Consider the following 22828-nt stretch of genomic DNA (forward strand, 5'->3'; position numbering starts at 1 on the left):
AGCCATACTCAGCACCAAGAATGTAACTCCAAGGAGTGGACTGCAACACATCAAGAAGCATTAACCTTACCAAGGTGTGAACTTCATCGCATTTAATCTTCCAGTCCACCCCCACTTCAAAACCTGCAGATAGTGGCATGTTTGGATTAGTAAAGGAATGGATGCTCTCTTCCATGACTTGCTGGAGATCAGTGCCAAAGAACTTTGATTGGACTTCTGAAGAATGATGCAACACTCACCCTTGGCTTGGAAAGCTGCATTTGCCTCTAAGCTTTACATCTTTGGACAACAGAGTGCCTCCTGAACCTCATGCTATCTAAGCCATGTGCCAAAGAGGCACACCAAAGCCTTGGAACCTCTGCTCTTTGTTGGCTTGCTCAGGCTCCATGCGTGCCAGTGTCCAGATCCATCATCATGACTTGAGTGGGAGAAGTCAGGTTTAACTTGGCTCCTAAGATTATCCTCATACTGAGGATCTGCCCCTTCAGCATGGCAAGAATATCCGTGCTCATTGAGGTTCCTTAGACCAGTGGTTCTCAACCTTTTTTCTGTCAGGACACACCTGATAGATAGAGCTAAATGCGTGTCACATTGAAGACATGACTGTCACAAGGCTAAATGTAAATGTACACTTTGCATCACAGGAACTCCACCCCTCAGCAGTGGGTATGAAACAGAACTAGAACAATCCCCATACAACTCACCATACAAAAAAGATATTCTGGTGTTATCTCAACAGCAGCAACACAAACTCCCTCTACTACCAGACGCAATAGACCTGCTTATAAAAAGACAGCAGTTCATCACCAATAAGTACACCTATTGAGAAAGCACAACAAATAAGGTGAGGTTTTTTACTAACCTACATGGCTATTTAAATACCTCACCTCTATCATACACACGACTTTCACCAAGTACAGAAAGACCACAAATTAAAAAGAATGGAGACAGAAACTGGAATGGAAACCCAAAAAAGCCACTCTATATGCCGCACAAAACCGGAGAAATGGAAACATGTCGAAACAGGATCTGCAATAATGCACACAAACTAATCCACACAAACTTACACTTACATTATGGAATGCATTCAAATGGAATAACCCTGCCTATAAAAAGGCAACACCAGAAATATTAAACCAAGCCCTAAACACAAATACACCTCCAATTCTGGAAACAGAAAAAGCCAAGCTTCTATAGATCCCCACATAGTTTTACAACTATAAAACTATATGAATAAATGTTTCAAAAGAGCTGAACAGAACATCTAACAATTAAAAACAATTAAAAAATATTAAAAATTCTCCGAACACCAATAAAATACATCAAAACAGCAGACATCACATAACACCCAATAACTAAAATGAAAGTCAATCAAGAAAAATGAACTTAAAAAGCCACCTTTACTTACCATCTCCAGAAGTTCTCCTACTCCTGTCTCTGGCAGGCCACACCAGAAGCAGCAGTAGCTGTTGAAGCTGTCCTCATAGTCCTCTTCTTCCTTAGGGAGCACAACCAGTCTCTGCCTCGCTCTCACACACACATACCAGTCACACCCTCAACCAGTTTTTCCTTTCTCACACATCACATGCATGCTCACTCTCATACATACACACACACACACACACACACAGACTGAAGCACTCTCACACACCACACAAGCACCATCCCTGTTTCAAATACACACACACAGTGGCCCTAGCTGAACAGCTTAGTTTTCGACCTCTACCAGCTGTTGAGAACGGTGGTTTTGGTGTGCCCATGGGCCTTAGCCCGACCCAGGCCATCCTGGGCCGAACCAAGGGTTGACGGTGGCTCCGCATGGCTGGACACTTTACCCTCTGCCAGGCCGGCAAGCTCCCATGGCCAAACATCCGAGGATGTTGGAAGGTGAATGGTCCTCCGACCATTCCGGGCCCTTTCAGACCTGCTGCGAGCAGCATGGAGCAGCAGGCCTGGCCTGAGGTTGAGGGCAGACAGGCCTTGGCACGAAGACACTAGATTTGATGCAACGGCATCACATGGCACGAAGACACTTGGCAGAAGACGTGACATCAGGGATGTGGATACAAGACACCAGGATCGAAGCGGACGGCATCGCAGACGAGACACTTGACAAGGATGATGCAGACGGCATCCAAGACGAGGATTCATGGCTGGGATGATGCAGACGGCATCCGAGGCAAGACACATGGCTGGATAAGGCGGACGAAGACACTTGGCATCAAGGCAAGACACAAGGCATGGACATTGGCACTGTCTCTCAGGGCGCCCTACTCAGGCCACCCGCGGGACTGAGTCGCAGACCACCCTGTCCGTTACGCACCCTACACAGCCCCAAGGCTGGTCGCGGACCACGACGGGAGCGGGACAGCGCAGGAAGACACATCAGGCTTCATGGCTCAGGAGCTCAGGACAACCGTCCACCGGTAGCCTAGTCCACCCAGGAACTACATCTGGGGAACCCCCGGCCTACTGGTACCAGAAGGCTCCAGAGCGAGGACGAGGCGGAGTGAAGGCAGGAACATCAGGACGAAGGCGAAGAAACCTGGACATGGACCTCAGGCGAAGACATGGAACATGGAACGAAGAGATCAAGGTGCGGAGCTCCGGAAGAAGACCTTACATGGGCCCTGGCAGGCAGGAGCCTCCAGGGTGAAGACTGAACACGATGCAAGGCCAGGCATGAAGAACGGAGCAGCCCTTTATAGGGCTGAGCCAGGAAACAGTCATTAGGTAGGGCTCAGACACTTCCTGTGTCTGGCCCTTTAAATCCTGCAGAGAGACGCGGCCGCGCATCTAAGGCAGGCAGAGCAGGACTGTGCAGGACCCTAGACAGCGGCCTGCACAGCATCTTCACGTCAGCAGCATCAGACGCTGCAGAGAAGGCAGGGGAGAGCCTGAACGCAGGCTCCAGCGTCGGCAGCGGCTCCAGCCGCTGCGGGAGGCCTCGGGGGCGTCTCCTGCCGCTAATCGAGCCCGAGGCAGCGGCCTAAACGCCACGAAGATCCGGATGATGTCGGGGGCACTCCCTGCCCCGTGGGAGGCCGTGGCTCCAACCGCGGAGCCAGGGATGGCGGTGGGCGGCCTCCGGGCCACGTGGGCAGGCCGAGGGCAGCGTCCTGCTGCCTCGGCGAAGAAAACAGCGGTGAGTCAGCTTGCTCGCGGGGGGGGGGGGGGACCCCGCGGGCGGCGAATTCATAACACCAGCCTGGTTTCTGGCGGCGGCAGCGCTCTGATCTTTGTCCCTCGCCGGCCTGAGCTCCAGCGACGACAGCTCTCCGATCTTTTGGCCCAGGCGGCCTGGTCTACGGCAGCGGTGGCCAGTGCTGCAGTCTTTGGGCCCTGCTGGCTTGGTCTCCAGCAGCGGCCAGCACTCCAGTCTTCGCCCCGCTGGTTGCAGGTAGCACGCAATACACCTGCCGGTGCTTGGCAACACACCAGTTGAGAATCGCTGCCTTAGACTATGCATCAAGCTTTCAGCACCAGTTTTGTGAACCTTTCTTTTTTGGCGAGCATCTACACTTTCTTGGGTCAACCATTTGCCTGGACATCTGTGTACAAATACTGCAGTTTGAGGCATCATGGTCTTATCCCAAACACTTAAAACTTTGTGAAACCATAGTGATGGACATCTTCTGTTGATAAACTTGCAACAGAATTTGACTACTTACTCTGATAAAGAGAATAATTGATGCAGCAAAATTTAAGAAATTAAACAACTAAAGAAACAAAGAAAAACAGCTCTCAAAGCCTGTTAATTCTTACAACAGAAAAAAGAAAAAACATCCCTCATGCCAGCTAATATGAAAAAGAATTAAAGTGCCAAAAACGTGTAAAAAAAAAGGGGTTTGTTTTTTTTTTTTTCAGAAAAGTGAAGCAATGCAGCTGCAAAACCCACACATTTGAATGGAAAATGAGAAGGAACAGGGTATAGCAGCAGCAAGGAAACTCCTGCACAAGCGTGGTAAAGGTCTTTTGTTCTTTCCAGAAAGCTCTGGAACACATGTCTGGCACTGAATAGTCATATGATCACTTGCGTGACTTCTGTGAGGTACTTGCCTTCAGAGAATAAGTTTGGGTTTTTTTTTTTGTTTGTTTTTAAACATTCTTAGAGAGATATCAGAAAGCAATCAACTTTAGCACTGAAGGAGAAAAATGTGCCTATGGCCAATTTTGGTCACTTAGAATAGGGGTGGGGAGAGAGGAGGAAGAATGAAGAAAAGCAAGTAGATGAGGTTCCACTCTAAGATAAGCACAAGTTGGTAGAATAGATATTATTATATATTTTTAAGCTGTTACTTTTAATCTTTAGGATAGGGATGAAATTGTAAATATTTTTTTTTTGACCCAGCACTTTCCAGCTGCTTCTATGAGCTTGTAATTCAAACAAAATCAAGGCTAGGATCTTTTACCATGAGCCTTTATTTGCAAGAGGATTATTCTACCACTTTATATACCCTCCCAACTTACCTAGCTCAATCACTGTAGCAACAGTTCTTGCCAGGGTCCATGCACAATGGCTTCTTCTGCAACCCTGTGTCCTAAATCTAGCCAACTAGATGCTGACACTGCAAGATGAATGGGCTTGCCTCTTCCCGGGGCTGTGAATGATGCCTTCACAGCATACCCAGTCCCAGTTCACCTGAAGAGTGGAAGACCTTAGCTGGAAATTAGACCCAAGTCTGTTCACATGGCACTGCCATTAAACCAATGAACCAGCCCCAATAAGCCTCCATTCTTAGTATTTCCATCCCCAGTTCTTTGTTGTGGCCATTTTATGTCCATAACCAAAGATATATTTGGGATTTTTTGGTCTTCTCCAAATAAATTCTGAGCTGTTGTGTTGTGAAGCCATGACTCAGAAACTGGTAAGAGCTTCACCAATCCCACAGGATACAAGGAATATTTACAAATGGAGTAATTTGGTTTGCTCAAAACAAACCAAATGGCATAAAGTAGAGGCAAAAATATATTCAATACAAAACTAGCTCAAATTAATGAAGCATTATATGACAAATACATGAATTAACAGCATACTATACACATTCTCTAGAACAAGTAGCAAGAAAGGCAGAAAAAATACCAACTAATTATCAAAGTGTTGCTGTAATAAACAAACAAGCTATAGGTAATACTTTTCATTGGACTAACACCACATTTCTGACTAGCTTTCAAGCGTTATATGCCTTTCATCAGGTCAGTGTAGGACAAAATGAGCTAAGGGTGATACTGCCAAATATACAAGTAAAGGACCGCAACAGTATTTGTTTCAGAGTTTTAAAGAGCTGCAAATAAAAGGATGGGGAGATTACAAAATTGAGCAGGGGTCGCCAACTCCAGTCCTCAAGAGCCAAAAACAGGCCAGGTTTTCAGGATATGAATATGCATGAGACATATAGGCAAGCATATGTATGCAAGTGTGTATCTCCCTTTCCTCCAGCATTGAGCCAGCAGAAGGGAACAGAGTTGCTTGCCTGTAACAGGTGTCCGATAATGACAGCAGGATGTCAATCCTCACATTTGGACAATATCATCCAATGGAGTCAGTCTCTGAACTTTTATATCAAAGTTTCTAGAACTTTGATTGTGCCTGAGTATGCCCAGCATGCCATCATATCATGCGTTCCATCCAGAGGTTCCTTCAATTTGGTTTCTTAGCATTACAATAATCAGCCGACTCCAAAGGGAGGTGGGCAGATTCTGCCATCCTTGAAGAACATTTACTTTCTCTCTGAGGACAAGCAGTATGGCAGACTTCACATGTGGGGAATCCCCAGCTACAGACCGCCCCTAAAAAACAAGGGGGGGAATGGGTAAAACAGTACCAATAAACACAACGATTTTGTTGGCATAGGGGCCATTTTTTTTTCATTTTATTCTTCATTGAGGGACAGCCCTAGGAGAGAGTGGCATTGGGATCCATAATTCAAAGATATTCCTCAGGACAGGAGTTCCTGTCCAAGCAGTAATGCAATCTGAATGTGTGAAGAACTCCAAGTCACAGATCCCATCCATGGGGTCTGACTGCAGGTGAGCTTCCAATGCTGCCATAGCTCGGTCAGAGTGAGCCCTGACATGATCCCCAGACTCAGGCCCACCCGGGCATCACAGAAGGAAATGCAATTTTCTAGCCAACTAGATGAAGTCTGTAGGCAATGGAAATCCCCAGCTTGTTGGCATCAAAAGAAACAAAGCTCAGGAGGACTTTCTATGGGTTTCCAGGTAGAACACCAAGGCCCTTTTGTGGTCCAGACTGTGCAGTGCTTGTTAACCTTGCTGGACATGTGGCCTGGGAAAAACAAAATGCTGGAAGGACGATTGACTGGTTAAGTGTCACAGATCATTCCAGTGAGGATGAACAGAAGGTACTGACCTGGGCAGGGACATAAAGTTGCCAAACCAAGGGTCCATCAAGCTCAGTATTCTGTATCCAATAATGGCCAACCCAGTTCACAAGTACCTAATCACAAACAGTAAATAGAGCCCATATTGCTAACACTCAGCAATAAGTGGTGGTTTTCTCCAAATCCACCAGGTCAATACAGTTGATGGACTTTTCCTCCAGGAACTTGTCCAGACCATTTTTAAACCCTGCTATGCTAACTGCCTTAATCACATCCTCCAGCAATGAATTCCAGAGCTTAATGTTGCATTGAGTGAAAGAATGTTCTATTTCTTTTAAATGTGCTACTTGTTAACTTCATTTAGTGTCCTCCAGTCATTGTATTGTTTTGAAAAAGTAAATAAGTGATTCTAATCCTAAGTGGATTTTATAGACCTTATAGAAACATAGAAACATAGAAATGACGGCAGAAGAAGACCAAACGGCCCATCCAGTCTGCCCAGCAAGCTTCACACATTTTTTTTTCTCATACTTATCATTTTCACTTAACTCTTGGTTCTATTTCCCTTCCACCCCCACCATTAATGTAGAGAGCAGTGATGGAGCTGCATCCAAGTGAAATACCTAGCTTGATTAGTTAGGGGTAGTAGGGGTAGTAACTGCTGCAATAAGCAAGCTACACCCATGTTTATTCCCTTTACCCAGACTATGTCATACAGCCCCTATTGGTTGTTTTTCTTCTCTCCTGCCGTTGAAGCGGAGAGCCATGCTGGTTATGCATTGAAAGTGAAGTATCAGGCCCTTTTGGTTTAGGGTAGTAACCGCCGTAACAAGCCAGCTACTCCCTGCTTTGTGAGTGCGAATCCTTTTTTTTTTTTTTTTTTCTTCTCCCCTGCAGTTGAAGCTATTCTGGATATGCGTGAAGCCTCAGCTTTTCTTATTCCCCTGCTGTTGAAGCAGAGAGCTATGCTGGAAATGTTTGATGTATCAGCCTCTCCCATGCCATGAAGCAGAGAGCCATGCTGGATATGCATTGAAAGTGAAGTATCAGGCACATTTGGTTTGGGGTAGTAACCGCCGTAATAAGCCAGCTACTCCCCGCTTTGTGAGTGCGAACCCTCTTTACTTCTCCCCTGCCGTTGAAGCAGAGAACTATGCTGTATATGCTTGGAAAGTGAAGTATTAGGCTTATTTGGTTTGGGGTAGTAACCGCCGTAACAAGCCAGCTACTCCCCTCTTTGTGATAGCAAATCCTTTTTTCCACATTTCCTCTTGCCGTTGAAGCTTAGAGCGATGTTGGAGTCACAGTAAGCATCTGTATGTTTATTTAATAAGGGTATTGTCTCCGGGCAGTAGCCATCTTTCTGGTGAGCCACGCACTCTACATTGGCGGTCTCTTGACTTTATGGATCCACAGTGTTTATCCCACGCCCCTTTGAAGTCCCTCACAGTTCTGGTCTTCACCACTTCCTCCGGAAGGGCATTCCAGGCATCCACCACCCTCTCCGTGAAGAAATACTTCCTGACATTGGTTCTGAATCTTCCTCCCTGGAGCTTCAAATCGTGACCCCTGGTTCTGCTGATTTTCTTCCTACGGAAAAGGTTTGTCGTTGTCTTTGGATCATTAAAACCTTTCAAGTATCTGAAAGTCTGTATCATATCACCTCTGCTCCTCCTCTCCTCCAGGGTGTACATATTTAGATTCTTCAATCTCTCCTCGTACGTCATCCGATGAAGATCCTCCACCTTCCTGGTCGCCCTTCTCTGTACCGCTTCCATCTTGTCTTTGTCTTTTTGAAGATACGGTCTCCAGAACTGAACACAGTACTCCAGGTGAGGCCTCACCAAGGACCTGTACAGGGGAATAATCACTTCCCTTTTCTTACTCGATATTCCTCTCTCTATGCAGCCCAGCATTCTTCTGGCTTTTGCTATCGCCTTGTCGCATTGTTTCGCAGACTTCATATCATTAGATACTATCACCCCAAGGTCCCTCTCCTGCTCCGTGCACATCAGCCTTCCCCCCCCCCATCGAATACATTTCATTCGGATTTCCACTCCCCATATGCATGACTTTGCATTTCTTTGCATTGAATCTCAGCTGCCATGTCTTCGACCACTCTTCCAGTTTCCTTAGATCCCGTCTCATTCTCTCCACTCCTTCCGGCGTGTCCACTCTGTTGCAGATCTTAGTGTCATCCGCAAAAAGACAAACCTTACCTTCAATCCCATCCGCAATGTCGCTCACAAAGATATTGAACAGGACCGGTCCCAACACCGATCCTTGCGGTACACCACTTATAACCGCTCTCTCCTCAGAGAAGGTTCCATTTACCATCACACATTGTCTTCTGTCCGTCAACCAATTTGCAATCCAGGTCACCACATCGGCACTCACTCCCAAGCTTCTCGTTTTATTCACCAGTCTCCTGTGCGGAACCGTATCAAAAGCTTTGCTGAAATCCAAGTATATGATATCGAGTGCTCTTCCTTGATCCAATTCCTTGGTTACCCAGTCAAAAAAGTCAATCAGATTTGTCTGACAGGATCTTCCCCTGGTGAATCCATGTTGCCTCTGGTCCATCGATTCTCCGGACTGTAGATTGTTCACTATTCTCTCTTTCAGCAGTGACTCCATTACTTTTCCCACCACCGAAGTGAGGCTAACTGGTCTGTAGTTTCCAGCCTCCTCCCTGTTGCCACTCTTGTGAAGCGGGACCACCACCGCTCTTCTCCAATCACTCGGCACCACTCCCGTTTCTAGGGATCTATTGAACAGGTCACACAGTGGAGCCGCCAGAACATCTCTGAGCTCCCTCAATATCCTTGGATGAATACCATCAGGCCCCATGGCTTTGTCCACTTTCAGGTTCTTTAGCTCTTCCCACACATTTTCTACTGTGAAAGGATTTTCATCTATTCCACTTCCCTCCAGTTTCTTGTTGTGTAGAGATGGTCCTTCTCCAGGGTCTTCTTTAGTGAACACAGAGCTGAAGTATTCGTTTAATATTTCTGCCATTTCTTCGTCACTCTCCACACATTGATCATTACCACCTTTCAATTTTGCTATACCACTTTGGACCTTTCTCTTTTCGCTGATGTATCTGAAAAATGTTTTGTCACCATTTTTATCTCCTTGGCAATCCTCTCTTCCGCTTGACTTTTTGCCAACTTGATTAATTTCTTTGTCTCCCTCAGTTGATTCAAATATGCTTCTTTGTGCTCCTCCCTTTGGGATCTTTTATATATCTTGAATGCTGTTCTTTTAGCTTTAATTTTGTCAGCCACCTCCTTTGAGAACCAGATAGGTTTCAGTTTCCTTTGCTTTTCTTTACATTTCTAACATATAGAGCAGTTGCCTTGGTGATTGCTCCTTTTAGATTGGTCCACTGCTGATCCACATCTCTCTCGTTCTCCCATCCTTTTAGTTCTTCCTCCAGGTACTTACCCATTTCCTCAAAGTCTGTGTTTTTGAACTGTAAAACTCGGGTCTTTGTGGTTCTTTTCCCTATTCTTTTATTGATATTAAACCATACCGTTTGATGGTCACTGCTGCTGAGGTGGGCTCCCACCTGGACATCTGAGACATTATCTGCATTAGTGAGCACTAAGTCGAGTATAGCTCCTTCTCTCGTGGGTTCCAACACCATTTGTTTGAACAAAGATACTTGCATGGCATCCACTATTGCTCTACTATTTTTAGTTTCTGCAGATGGGATTTTCCAGTCTACATCTGGCATATTAAAGTCACCTACGATCACCACTTCTCCCTTCTTACCTATCTTCTGGATGTCTTCAACCAGCTCTCTGTCCAGCTCTTCCTTTTGGTTTGGAGGCCTGTAAACCACTCCAATATAAATGGATGCTCCGTCATCTTTTTTTAGGTCGAGCCATAGAGCTTCTTCCTTACCCCAACTTCCTTGTAGCTCAGTTGCTTGGATGTTTTGTCTGACATAAAGAGCCACACCTCCCCCTTTTCTATCCTTTCTGTCCTTCCTTAACAAGTTGTAGCCTGGTATTGTTGTATCCCATTCATGAGATTCTGTGAACCATGTTTCTGTTATAGCAACAATGTCTAATTCTGCCTCAGCCATTAGGGCCTGCAGATCTGGGATTTTATTTCCCAAACTATGAGCATTTGTGGTCATTACCTTCCAGGTACTCTCTTTAAGGTTATTGCATTTCCTGGACTCCTTGTAAGATATTAGTTGAGATTTGTTATTCACTTCACTCTTTCTTTTTGTAGTTGTGCCACTGTTGACAGAGTTATTCCTCTCAATTAGATTTTTCTTTTGGTTATGGATCCTGAAATACTGCATGCATTGTGTTTTTTCCCTCTTTTCTGGTAACACTTCAATGTTTTTCTCATGAACTTCTTCAGTTTTTAATATAGAGAAGGCTTGTTCTTCTTGCATTTGGTACATGGTGTGTCTCCTCATCACAGGTCTAATTCTACCAGAGCCCACTGTATTCCTGGATTTTAAAGAGTTTCTTAATGACCTGTTTGAGTGGGGGGGTATACCTGTTGACTGCTCTTCTGTCAAGAATGGGTGACTGTGGGTCCTTCCTGAGCCTAATGAATTTCCTTTTCTTGACTCCTGGTTTTTCTGCGATATTGGGGAATTATATTCTGAGTAATGCAATGTGGGTGTATTATTTTTAATTGAAGCTAATTGTTTTTTAATGTCAGTCAACTCCTTTTTCAGGGAAGAGAGTTGTGCACAAATTGGGCAAGCTCTAAGTTTCCAGATGCTTTCCCTCAAAATAAAGGCTCCACAGCAGTTACATTGGATAGTCCTCATCCTGGTAATTTATGATTTGTATGTCCTTGACTGTTACCAATGTACTAATTTATGTCGCTGCCAATGGCAAGTTAGGCAGTCTTTATTAGAAAACAAGCCCCAGGGGTGGGTGGGTAGAGGGGTAGGGTGGGTGGGAGTTAACAGTTAAGCCTGGGACAAGCTGGGTAAAGCAGGGCACTTCTGGAAGTGCCCACCTCAACTATTTCTTCTCCAAGATGAACAGCCCTGATCTCTTTAGCCTTTCCACACAGAGAAACCTCTCTCTCTCATTATTTTGGAAGACATTATCTGCAACTTTTCCAATTCAGCTATATCCTTTTTCAGATGTGGCAACCAGAATTGCATACAGTACTTTGGGTGCGGTCTTACCATAAGAACCTGCCAAACTAGGTCAGACCAAGGGTCCATCAAGCCCAGCATCCTGTTTCCAACAGTGGCCAATCCAGGCCATAAGAACCTGGCAAGTTCTCAAAAACTAAGTCTTAACCATGTTATTGCTGCTAGGGATAGCAGTGGCTATTTTCTAAGTCAACTTAATTAATAGCAGGTAATGGACTTCTCCTCCAAGAACTTATCCAATCCTTTTTTAAACCCAGCTACACTAACTGCACTAACCACATACCCTGGCAACAAATTCTAGAGTTTAATTGTGCGTTGAGTGAAAAAGAACTTTCTCCAATTAGTTTTAAATGTGCCACATGCTAACTTCATGGAGTGCCCCCTAGTCCTTCTATTATCCGAAAGAGTAAATAATCAATTCACATTTTCCCGTTCTAGACCTCTCATGATTTTAAACACCATGGATGTATCATGGAGTGATACAGCGGTATTATCACACACTGTTTTATTTTTCATTCCTTTCCTAATTCCTAACATTCTGCTCACCTTTTTGACCACCACCACACTCTGAGCAGAGAATTTTAAAGTATTATCCACAATGACTCCCAGATCCTTTTCCGTGGTGGTAACTCCTAATGTAGAACCTAACACATTGTGTAACTGCAGTGTGGTTTTACTTTTTCCTATGCACTTGTCCACATTAAATTTAATCTGTCATTTGGATGCCCAGTCTTCCAGTCTCACAAGGTCCTCCTGCAATTTCTCACAGTTCACTTACGATTTAAAAAGTTGAAATAATTTTGTGTCTGCAAATTTGATCACCTCGCTCGTCATTCCCCTTTCCATTATTTATAAATATAAAAAAGCACTGGTACCATTCAGATCCCTGAGGCAATCCACTGTTGACCTTTCTCCACTGAGAAAAATAACCATTTACCCTACTCTTGTTTCCTACCTTCTAAACAGTTTGCAATCCACACTAGGACTTTGCCTCTTATCCTGTGACTTTTTAATTTTCTTAGGAATCTAATGGGACATTTTGTCAAATGCCTTCTTAAAATCCAACTACACTATATATCCACCGACTCACCATTTTCACATTTATTAACCCCTTAAAAAAAAAAAAAAAGTAGCAGATTGGCGAGGCAAAACTTTCCTTGTGTAAATCCATGCAGGTTGTGTCCTATTAAACCATGTCTTTCCATGTGTTTTATGAGTTTGTTCTTTAGAATAATTTTCAAGATTTTTCCCAGCACTGAAGTCAGACTCACCAGTGTATAGTTTCCCAGATAACCCTTGCAGCCTTTTTGATCAGATTTATATTGGCCACCCGCCACTCTTCAGGTACAATGGATGATTTTGACGATAGGTTACAAATTACCAGTAATTGATCTACAATTTCATTTTTTAGTTCTTTCAAAATTCTGGGGTGTATACTATCTGGACCTGGAGATTTGCTACTTTTTAGTTAGTCAATCTGCCCTATTATATTTTCTTAGTGAGACCTGAAAGCAGCCACTGTTCCTCACGGGTTGGGCCCTTGGGTGAGGCAGCTGCCAGAACTTACCAGGAAAAGGCTGAAAATTGGAAATAGAGCGGGACCCAGGAGCAGAGCTGAAAACCAGGATCAGAGCCAGGAATAGGATTCAGCAGGAACCAGGAAAAAGTAGGAAAAAAGGCCAGGCAACAGCAGGATCACAGAGCAAATTCTATAAGGACTGTTAATGTGTGTAAGGCTAGAGCTCCTTATATCCAGCCTTCAATTTGGTACATACAGTATCTCATGTTGGTCCATCAGGGAGTCTCTGGAGGTGAGTTACCTAACACTATTTAGTTTTATAGCTCCTACAGGATCCTTGCTAAGCCAGAGACCCTGAGGCTACACTGCAAGATCCCCTGACCTTAAACAACCAGGGCCACAGGTTCAATCCCCATAATGCTTGATATGAAGATGGATTGAGTAAGACCAGACTCAACAGATGTAGAAGATAATCAAACATTTTTGTGTTGTGCAGGAGAAAGGATCTATAGCCTTCTGCTCACACCGCAAGGCAAACCTCAATTTGAATCCACATGACCTCCTAATGGAATCTTTTTTTTTTTTTTTTTAAGACAAAAGAATATGACATACATCTTCAGATAGGTTGAAAGATAGGTTAACATCCAGGCAGTGAGAGCCAGAGACCTGATGTTGGGATAGCACAATCTGCCCTGATTCCAAGTGATGCGATCTGGGGAACCCCCACACTGATCAGTTCCCTGATGGACATCTCCCTCAGAGAATCTTTTCAGAGATAGGGTCAAGGAAGCGGTTGCAGAGATCCTCAACAATGTGCAATGCTTCAGCAGCTCTCCATAGCCACTCCAGACCTCCCCCCCCCCCCCCCCCCCTCATTCAAGAGTACCTGAGTATGGGACTAAGGAAAAACTTTTTCAAACAGAGGAGGCATTGTCCTTCGCTCACTTGGCTCTGTACATAACAGGCCCCTCATTCCCACCTGAAGTAACCGAAGATTCCTAAATCAACAGCATGCCAGCAAGTTGTTTCTGGACCTCAAGTCAGATGTTTGAGGCCTACAGCCAGATAAGTCCACAGGCGCTAATCCCCATGGCAGAGATTCTCAATGTCATTTTGAAAATATTTAAAGTTGAGTTGACCATCTGTTTTCCACCGGTAACTGGAGGTCAGCATGCTGCTTCTGAGGAAGCTGCCCATTTCAAGATGTTCTGCCAATATTATCCCACACCATAAAGAGCTAGTAGCAAGTTATGCAGGCATTCAGCACGGCCCCCTGGAAAACATTTTGTCCAACAGAATTCTTCTTCGGAGGTACTGAGGAATGAGTTCTAAGTCCTCTTGGCTTTCTTGAGAGAGAATTTGACTACCACAGATTGAGGTTGAAGCTGCTTCCTGTCGAATATGGGGGCCTTCTGGACAAGATATATCATGCTTTTTTTTTTTTTAAACAGGAGTCACGGAGATAGGGTTCTCATATATCCTCATCTGTACCTCCTCACAGATTTCATAAATTGGGACTACCATGACCTCTTTAGGGAGCTCCATGAACTGGAGAATGTCTAGCATTTTGTTCCTCATCTGTTGCAGCAAAGTAAAGGGAATGGACTTGCCCTTTATCCTAATAAAACCTGTGAAAGAGAGGTCCTCCTTTCTGGTGGTGAAGATATTGCCAGGTTTGTGGCCATACCCCCAAGAATACTCAGTCAGACCCCGAGGAGTAAGCAGATGGTGAAGACACCAATGGTGCCAGTCCTGAAGCCAAGGCCTCAAAGAAGGGAGTGCTTGTCTGCTGAGGACTAGAACCAAAGGAACTCCTGTCTCTTGGGGAAACATCCTCCCTGATGGATGGGAAATCACCAGAGTAGTCACCATAGACTCATTCTCCTCTGGGAACTATCATCAGGCTACGAGGCCATTGGAGGGAATATAGCAGCAGCTGGACTTTGGTCTGCATCTGCCCCCATGCCTTCGACACTGAAGCTTGCAAGCTCTGCATCACCTTGTTCAAGGCTTGCGGCATCTTCCTGTGCAGTTTCTCCTCAAAGATAGCTGATGCCAACAAACTTGTAGGCAGGAGGAATAGCCCCCATCTTCCTGGGTAATCTGAGGTGTATCAGAAACTAATACATGGATCTCTGGAGACTAGTGCAATTCCCAGGTTTGCTTGAACAAGCAGTTTTCCCTCACCGGACTGCTTCAGGGAATTCAAGGCCACAGTCAGAATGTCCCCGCTGTGGGTAACATGCACCAATGGAGGCAGATGCAGGTGCTTCACCTTCACTTGGATTCCGGACACCAGAATTTTTCGATACTGGACTTCAGTCTGTGAAACTCAACAACTTCTTCAAGTGGGAGGCAAGCAGGCAATGGCCCATCTCCCTGGTCTCTCTCGATGCTTGATTTCGAGGGAGTCCAATGCCTTTTCGTGCATGACCAGCATTCCTCAATGTTGATGTCCTTCGAAGCCAATGGGCCAGTCTTTTAGTGTCCAAAGTGCTTCAACACCAACTCCAGATGAGACAATCAGTCCTTTGGGGTCATGGTCCTGCAGAAGGGACATACCCTGGATGTCATGTGATCCCCCAGGTACAGGGTACATCTATCATGGGGGTCCATTATAGACATATTTCTGAGACACCAGGAGCACTGCTGGAAGGTGTTGATTTTATACATAGCCAGCCAGAACACGAAGGAAGCTAAATCAAACTTGAAGACAGAGAGACAGCTGATGCCCATCAGAGCACCAGCAAGTGCATCCATCAGGCATGGTGAACCAAAACAGACACCGAGATTCTAGAAGCTGTGATCAGCTGCTCTGCCCTGCCATGGTTTTCCTATTCCATTTCCTTTTGAAAAGCCTTTCAAAAGAAAGGGAAGAGTGAGGGTTTATCCCCCTCCGAAATCCCTTATCCTTCAGGCCAACAAATGATTACTACCTTCATCGCTTCTCCGATTGTCCAACAAAATGCTGAGAAACCCAAGGTGAAGGAGTACGGCGTGCATCTGTGGAGGAGGCTTCCTTGAGTCCACTTGATCAGTGTTTACAGCCAGCGCAGCATCTCGGCACTGAGCAGCGATACTGTAGATGCGACCATGTCAAAGAGGGCTTGTGAGACATCAGCAACAGTTCTGCAGGGTGAGATTTTCGTCTCTTCTTTGGCTTCTTCCTTAAATTCCCCAATCCCGGAAGGGTTGGGGATAACTGTAGCTTTGCCCCTTGTGGAATTGCTTCGTGAAGCATTGCTGCCATTAAGCAGCAAGACTCTTGCAGGTCCTGTTCGTCCAGCAGCTGTTACACTAGACACACTCTGGGAACTGATGGCAGTCTTTGGGAAATCCTTAAATGCCTGGTTCCTCTAAGATAGATACTTTGTTCACCAAACTTGAGGGGATGGGGGGCCAACATGGTCAATTAGAACATTTAATAAGAAAGTCTCAAAAATCAAAGATGACAAAGGATATCCCAGTTTTTCCATCTGTAAGGGTGAAGGATCGTAACATGATGTCTAGGAGGATTGAGCAACTAGAGAATTTTACTAGACATCTGAATTTGCGCTTCTTAAATTTTTCTAAGGTCTTACGGGAAATTCCTGATACTACCTTGAAAGGGTACTTCTTGGAAGTACTAAAATTTAAGACAGACCAAATGCCATCAACTGTTTTTTCTTCCTTCAGCTTCTTCTGGAAATACTAACACTCAATTTGAATCTGATCTTCCTAATCTGACCAATTTTCTTGAGAGTTCATTTGAAATTCTTGAACATTCCATTTTATTTGGTACTTTTGTATAACTTGATATCTGTAATTTTGTGTGTAAGTATTGCAGGAATTTATCTGCTCTAATTTATGGTCAATCAGTTCAAGAATTCTCTGATCTTGCCCATGTAAATCAAGAAAATAATGTTTTTCTTGCATTTAGCCAAGAGGCTATTTCATTAGAATGCTCCTTCTCCCTTTGTTACCCTTGTAAATGCTTTATTAAGTATAATGATTGTTTCAGTTCGTTTTGCTCCAGAGCAATTAAAGGCATTTTTGGATTCTAAGAGGTCTCAATTCTTTGCCAGTGTTAACTTAGAGTATATTGGGCATTGAGATATTTAAAGTCTACAGACATGCTATGCTAGTTTCTGTATGTTCTATTGTATATTCTCATTTTTTCTGACTCCTTTCTCATTGACATTTGTATTTATGAAGATATGATATAGTTTTGTTATTGTGTATTAATATTCTTATTTTTGCCCATGTATTTCTATGCAAAGTTAATTCTTTGTATGTAAGGAAATAATATAAAAAAGAAAAATTACCAAAAAACCTATCAATGACTGAGGGGAAAAGACAAATGTGGGACCCTGTGACAAATGAAATCTACCAACTTTAGCTGAAGGTAAGAAATAGCCCAAGCAGGAGAGAACTGTGACCAACGGGCTCCACAGAATAGAGGAGTCAGAAAGAGTCTTCCACAAGGATGTGTGGTATGACAACATGTTGGGTATGCCAAAAAAAACCACAGTTAAAGTTCTATAAACTTTGACATAATAGTTCCGAGACAGGTTCCATTATATGATGTCACCTACATGTGGGAGGCCTCCCATCCTGCTTGTTCTTGGGAAACAGTGGTGCCTATGGCCATATCCTTCTAAACTGCCTGAGACCAATGTGCATTTTTAAAATATATACCACAATGGTGTCCCATATGGTTCAAAGCACAAGTCAAGTCCCAGGTGGCAAAAAAGGAGAAGTGGCCCAGAGGCACCATTACTCTCTTCCTAATAGCAATCTGGGCTTGCAGGAGAAGGAAAGAGTGAAGATCAGGCACAAGGTAATCAGCAGAGGTGGTGGGGAGGAGGTTGAGTGAGATTAAAATTGGCAGGGGAGCATGAGAAAGAGTGGATCATTGGAGGATTGAGAGGAGGGCTGAAAGGGATGTAAGACTGAAAGGACCAGCTGAGAATTGTGGAGACTATCTGTTGGGGAGAGTGAATGAGAGGAAATTGACACAGGGAAGGCAAGTAAAAAAGAGGTGATGCAAGAAAGAGGAGGCAAGTATGGGGGAAAATATGTGCAGGTGTGTCTATGTATAAAAAGGGATCTATAAACAGGGATTTATGGATATGAGAGAGAGGACCTGCACCAGGTGGGGAAAGAGTATGAAAGAGAAGGTAACCCTCCTCCATCCTTCCTTCCTCCAATCTCCTTCACTTTCCCTTCACGTCCCGGTCCCATATCCTCCCTCTATATGGCCCCCTCCACAATCTATTGTCCCCTCTAATATTATTCCCTCCCTCTCCTTTCTACCTTTTTTCTTCCAGCGCAATAAGAATCAATGTTGAGTCTTTGGAACATGAGCCTTTATTCACAACTACATGGGAAATTTCCCCCTATTTTGAACAACAGACATACCCATGCTTACAATTCCTAGTTTGTTCACTGCAGAAACAATCCTGAGCCATGAACTAGTGCCCCTTCGAAAAACCTACACCATGGATTCTAAGTTTGGTCATATGGTGTCACCCTTAATGACCATTATGACAACTACTCCTCCAGGCCTGTTGCCAGGCTAACCAGCACCCAAAGGGCAGGAGGGAAAGAGAAGCCTCTCTGATGATACAACTACAAACCAGCAGCCATACAAGACATTACAGAGCATTGTGAGCTAGCACACTGCCCCTTCTAAGGTGCATTTACAAATAACCACCAATGATCTAACCCAGGAATGGTCAAACTAGTCCTCAAGAGCCACAAAATAGGTCTAGATATCTTCAAAACTAGACATGATAGATCTGGTTTTGAGGATATTCACAAAAAATGTACATGAGATATTTGCATATATGCAAATGCATGCATATATGCAAATATATCTCATGCATATTCACTGTGGATATTCTGAAAACCAGACTCATTTGTGGTTCTTAAGGACCGGAACTGGCCACCTTGATCTAAACCAAACCATCATTTATGCTATATATATTCTGCCAAAATCATTTTGAAAGCTAGTCAAAAATGTATTAGTAAAATAAAAAGGTATCACCTAAATAACACAAAAGAGAAAAGACAGGAAAAAAAGATAATTATGATAAGTCCTGTTTAGTACCTGGAGAGACCTGCATACGGTTTATACTAGGCACATTTGGCATGGACAATGGCCCATCTGAAACACAAGCCACAGAAAAGACTATTAGTAAAATTCTTTTCTTAAAATATGATTATTAACAGAGAGCAATAGTTATCACAGACTACTATACTGCACAAACTAATCATAAGGGCAGGAAATGTCTGGTAAGCTTCTAAGAAGTGCAAATTCTAAACTAGCATGTACCCAAATCTCAGATATACTGATCAACATGAACCTGCATGAGTTTTTTGATTGAAAATTACATGTGAGATCATATAATAGAATCATAAAGCAAAAGACAGACACAAATTGCTTATCTGTAATGGGGGTTCTTCCAAAGACAGCAGGATAAATTAGATACAGTGCCAAGAAGGACAGATCTCTCAGAGCTCAGAAAAACCTTTTAGGTTTCAAGATTTACTCTCCATCAGGTTGTTGGGTTTTTTTGAACATGTGAAGGAACTCCTGCATCACTGACTCCTTACAAACTCCCTCAATCTAGTCCCTAGCTTAAAAGGCAACTCATGTCCTGCTGTCTATGGAGAATCCCAGCTCCAGGTAAGCAACAAGCCACATGAGTAGGAAATCCAACAGCTGAGGGTTGCATAAGTTACTGTGCAAAAGTTTCCATATTTTCCTTTTTTTTGCAACCCTGGAACTTAGTAATGAGATAGTTGATTATGAACTTAATAGAACTGTTTGGCTAAAAGCACTGGGCTTTTTTTTTTTCTTTTTTTTTTTAAGACATGCTGTCTAGGCAGGAGTGAGCTGCGAAAGTATGCAGGGAGGACCACCTTGCCATTTTACATATTTCTTGCATAGGAAGAGAGCAGTGGGGTGCACCTGATGTGGTCATGGCCCTGACCTGATGTACTTCAAATGGATCTTATTTTGAGTTGCTAAATCATAGCAAAAGAATATGCAATCAGTGAAACTAGTCGGGTACAGTTCTCTTCAATCCTGCAACTCCTCACTTTTTAGGATCAAAGATGATAAACTGCCTCAATTGACAATAAGGCTGAGTACCATTTATGCTAACCCAGTGTATGGAGATCCTTTTCTTCTTTATAGGCTTGATGTATTGGAAGGAATATAGGGAGAACAATGAATTAATGTGAAAAGCTGAAACAACTTTATGTCGAAATTTTGGGTATGTCATCAGAAGTACCCTATTTTTGAAGAACTACAATTAGAGAGAGTATGAAACACCTGGGAGAAAAGCAAATGTTGCTTACCTGTAACAGGTGTTCTCACAGGATAGCAGGATGTTAGTCCTCACATATGGGTGACATCATCAGGATGGAGCCCAATCACAGAAAACTTCTATCAAAGTTTCCAGAACTTTGACTGGCCACTACTGGGCATGACCAGCATGGCACTAACCCTGCAGCCAGCAGGGGTTCCCCTTCAGTCTTATCTGATAGCTACAGGCAGTGCCGAAAAAATAAAACAAAATGTTATGAACCCAACACCGTGGGGCGGCGGGCGGGTTTCGTGAGGACTAACATCCTGCTGTCCTGTGAGAACACCTGTTACAGGTAAGCAACATTTGCTTTCTCACAGGACAAGCAGGATGGTAGTCCTCACATATGGGTGAGTACCGAGCTGAGGATGTCCAAACATGCACCAATTGTACCCAACAGCGTGCAACAGGCACAACAACTGGGGTGGAATTTGGTAGAAGGCATCCTGAACCCCACCGGGCAGGTGGAAGGGTGTAGGCACGTCACGTTGGAAACAGGTTTCGCAGGACAGACTGGCCGAAGATGGAATCTTGTCTTCCGGCTTTGTCCAAGCAATAGTGGGCTGCGAAAGTATGGAGAGAACTCCAGGTGGCAGCCCTGCAAATTCAGGAAGTGGCACCGATCGTAGGTGTACTACTGAAGTCGCCAATGCCCTCACAGAGTGTGCTTTAACACGGTCTTGAAAAGGAATGCCTGCTTGCTGATAGCAAAAAGATATGCAGTACGCCAACCAGGAGGAGAGAGTCTGCTTACCCACAGGTTGCCCTAATTTGTTGGGATGGAAAGAGACGAACAACTGAGTGCTCTTCCTGTGGGCAACTGTGCGGTCTAGATAGAAAGCTAGAGCCTGTTTACAGTCAAGGGTATGCAGAGCCTGTTCCCCTGGATTGGAATGGGGCCTGGGAAAGAAGGTAGGTAGTATGATGGATTGGTTAATGTGAAACTCCGAAACTACCTTAGGTAAAAATTTAGGGTGAGTGCGGAGTACCACCCTGTCCTGCAGGAGTTTAAGGTAAGGCGGATAGGTAACTAGGACCTGTAACTCACTAACCCTGCGAGCTGAAGTGATAGCCAAAAGGAAAATCACTTTCCAGGTGAGATAATGTAGATCACAGGAATGGAGAGGCTCGAATGGTGGTTTTATGAGCCGACCGAGAACCAGATTAAGGTCCCAAGAAGGGGTCCGGAGGACGTAAAGGTGGCTTGATATGGAGCAAGCCCTTCAAAATGCATGCTTTGAGGGGTTGTACCGATAAAGGAACATCCCCGACACCTTTATGGAAGGCGGCTATCGCACTGACATGCATTCTGATGGAAGAGGTCTTTAGACCTGATTCTGACAAATACCAGAGATAGTCCAAAACCCTTGGAATTGGACAGGAAAAGGGATCAAGGGACTGCGAGGTGCACCATGATGTGTACCTTTTCCATTTATAGGAATAAGATTTTCTTGTGGAAGGCTTTCGTGAAGCAATCAGGACACGAGAACCCGAATCTGAAAGGTTAAGAGGTTGAAGGATTAACCTTTCAACATCCATGCCGTCAGAGACAAGGCTTGAAGATTGGGATGGCGTAGGCATCCATTGTTTTGAGTGATCAGATGCGGGTGCGTTCCCAAGGGAATGTGCCTGCGGATGGAGAGATCCTGAAGTATGGGAAACCACACTTGGCGTGGCCAGTGAGGTGCTATCAGGATCATGGTTCCCTTGTCCTGATGTAGCTTCACGAGAGTCTTCGAGAGAAGAGGAAGTGGAGGGAATGCATAGAGCAGACCGATTGCCCAAGAGAGGGAGAATGCATCTCTGGGCTGAGAGCGCTCGCTCCGAATGAGGGAGCAAAAATTGTCGACTTTGTGGTTCTGAGGGGACGCAAAGAGGTCTGTCTGGGCGTATTCCCCATTGTCGCAAGATTGAGGTCGCTACCGAGGGGTTGAGAGACTACTCGTGTGGTTGGAAGACACGACTCAGTTTGTCTGCCAAGACATTGTCCACTCCCGGCAAGTAGGTAGCCCTGAGGTACATCGAGTGGGAGAGCACTTCCGCCCAAATCTGCGCAGCTTCCTGACACAGGAGGAAGGAGCCTGTGCCTCCCTGCTTGTTGATGTACCACATGGCCACCTGGTTGTCCGTCTGAATTAGGATGACGTGATTTGACAGGCGTTCCTGAAAAGCCCTGAGAGCATATCGCATTGCTCGAAGTTCTAGGAAGTTTATTTGATGTTTGGCTTCCCCTGGAGACCAAGACCCTTGTGTCTGTAGATTGTCCACGTGGGCTCCCCACCCGAGGATGGAAGCGTCTGTGGTGAGAATGAGTTGAGGATCTGGCACTTGAAATGGCAGTCCCTGGAGGAGATTGTTCTGATCTTTCCACCAGGCAAGAGACAGACGGAGTGAGTCAGTGATGTGGACAATGGTCGACAGAGGCTGAACAGCTTGAATCCATTGTGACCTCAGAGTTCAATGCATGAGG

General features: G+C 44.5%; 1 protein-coding gene across 1 annotated transcript in view; it reads right to left on the reverse strand.

Annotated features, from left to right (window-relative positions):
- CREBBP (CREB binding protein) overlaps positions 1 to 22828 on the reverse strand; it is a 918877-nt gene that overhangs the window by 561214 nt on the left and 334835 nt on the right. The window contains exon 11 of the mRNA XM_029576620.1: positions 19095 to 19151. Coding sequence (XP_029432480.1) covers positions 19095 to 19151 — 57 coding nt within the window. The remainder of the gene's footprint in view (positions 1 to 19094; positions 19152 to 22828) is intronic.

Source organism: Rhinatrema bivittatum, chromosome 14, assembly GCF_901001135.1.
Source record: "Rhinatrema bivittatum chromosome 14, aRhiBiv1.1, whole genome shotgun sequence".
NCBI lineage: Eukaryota > Metazoa > Chordata > Amphibia > Gymnophiona > Rhinatrematidae > Rhinatrema > Rhinatrema bivittatum.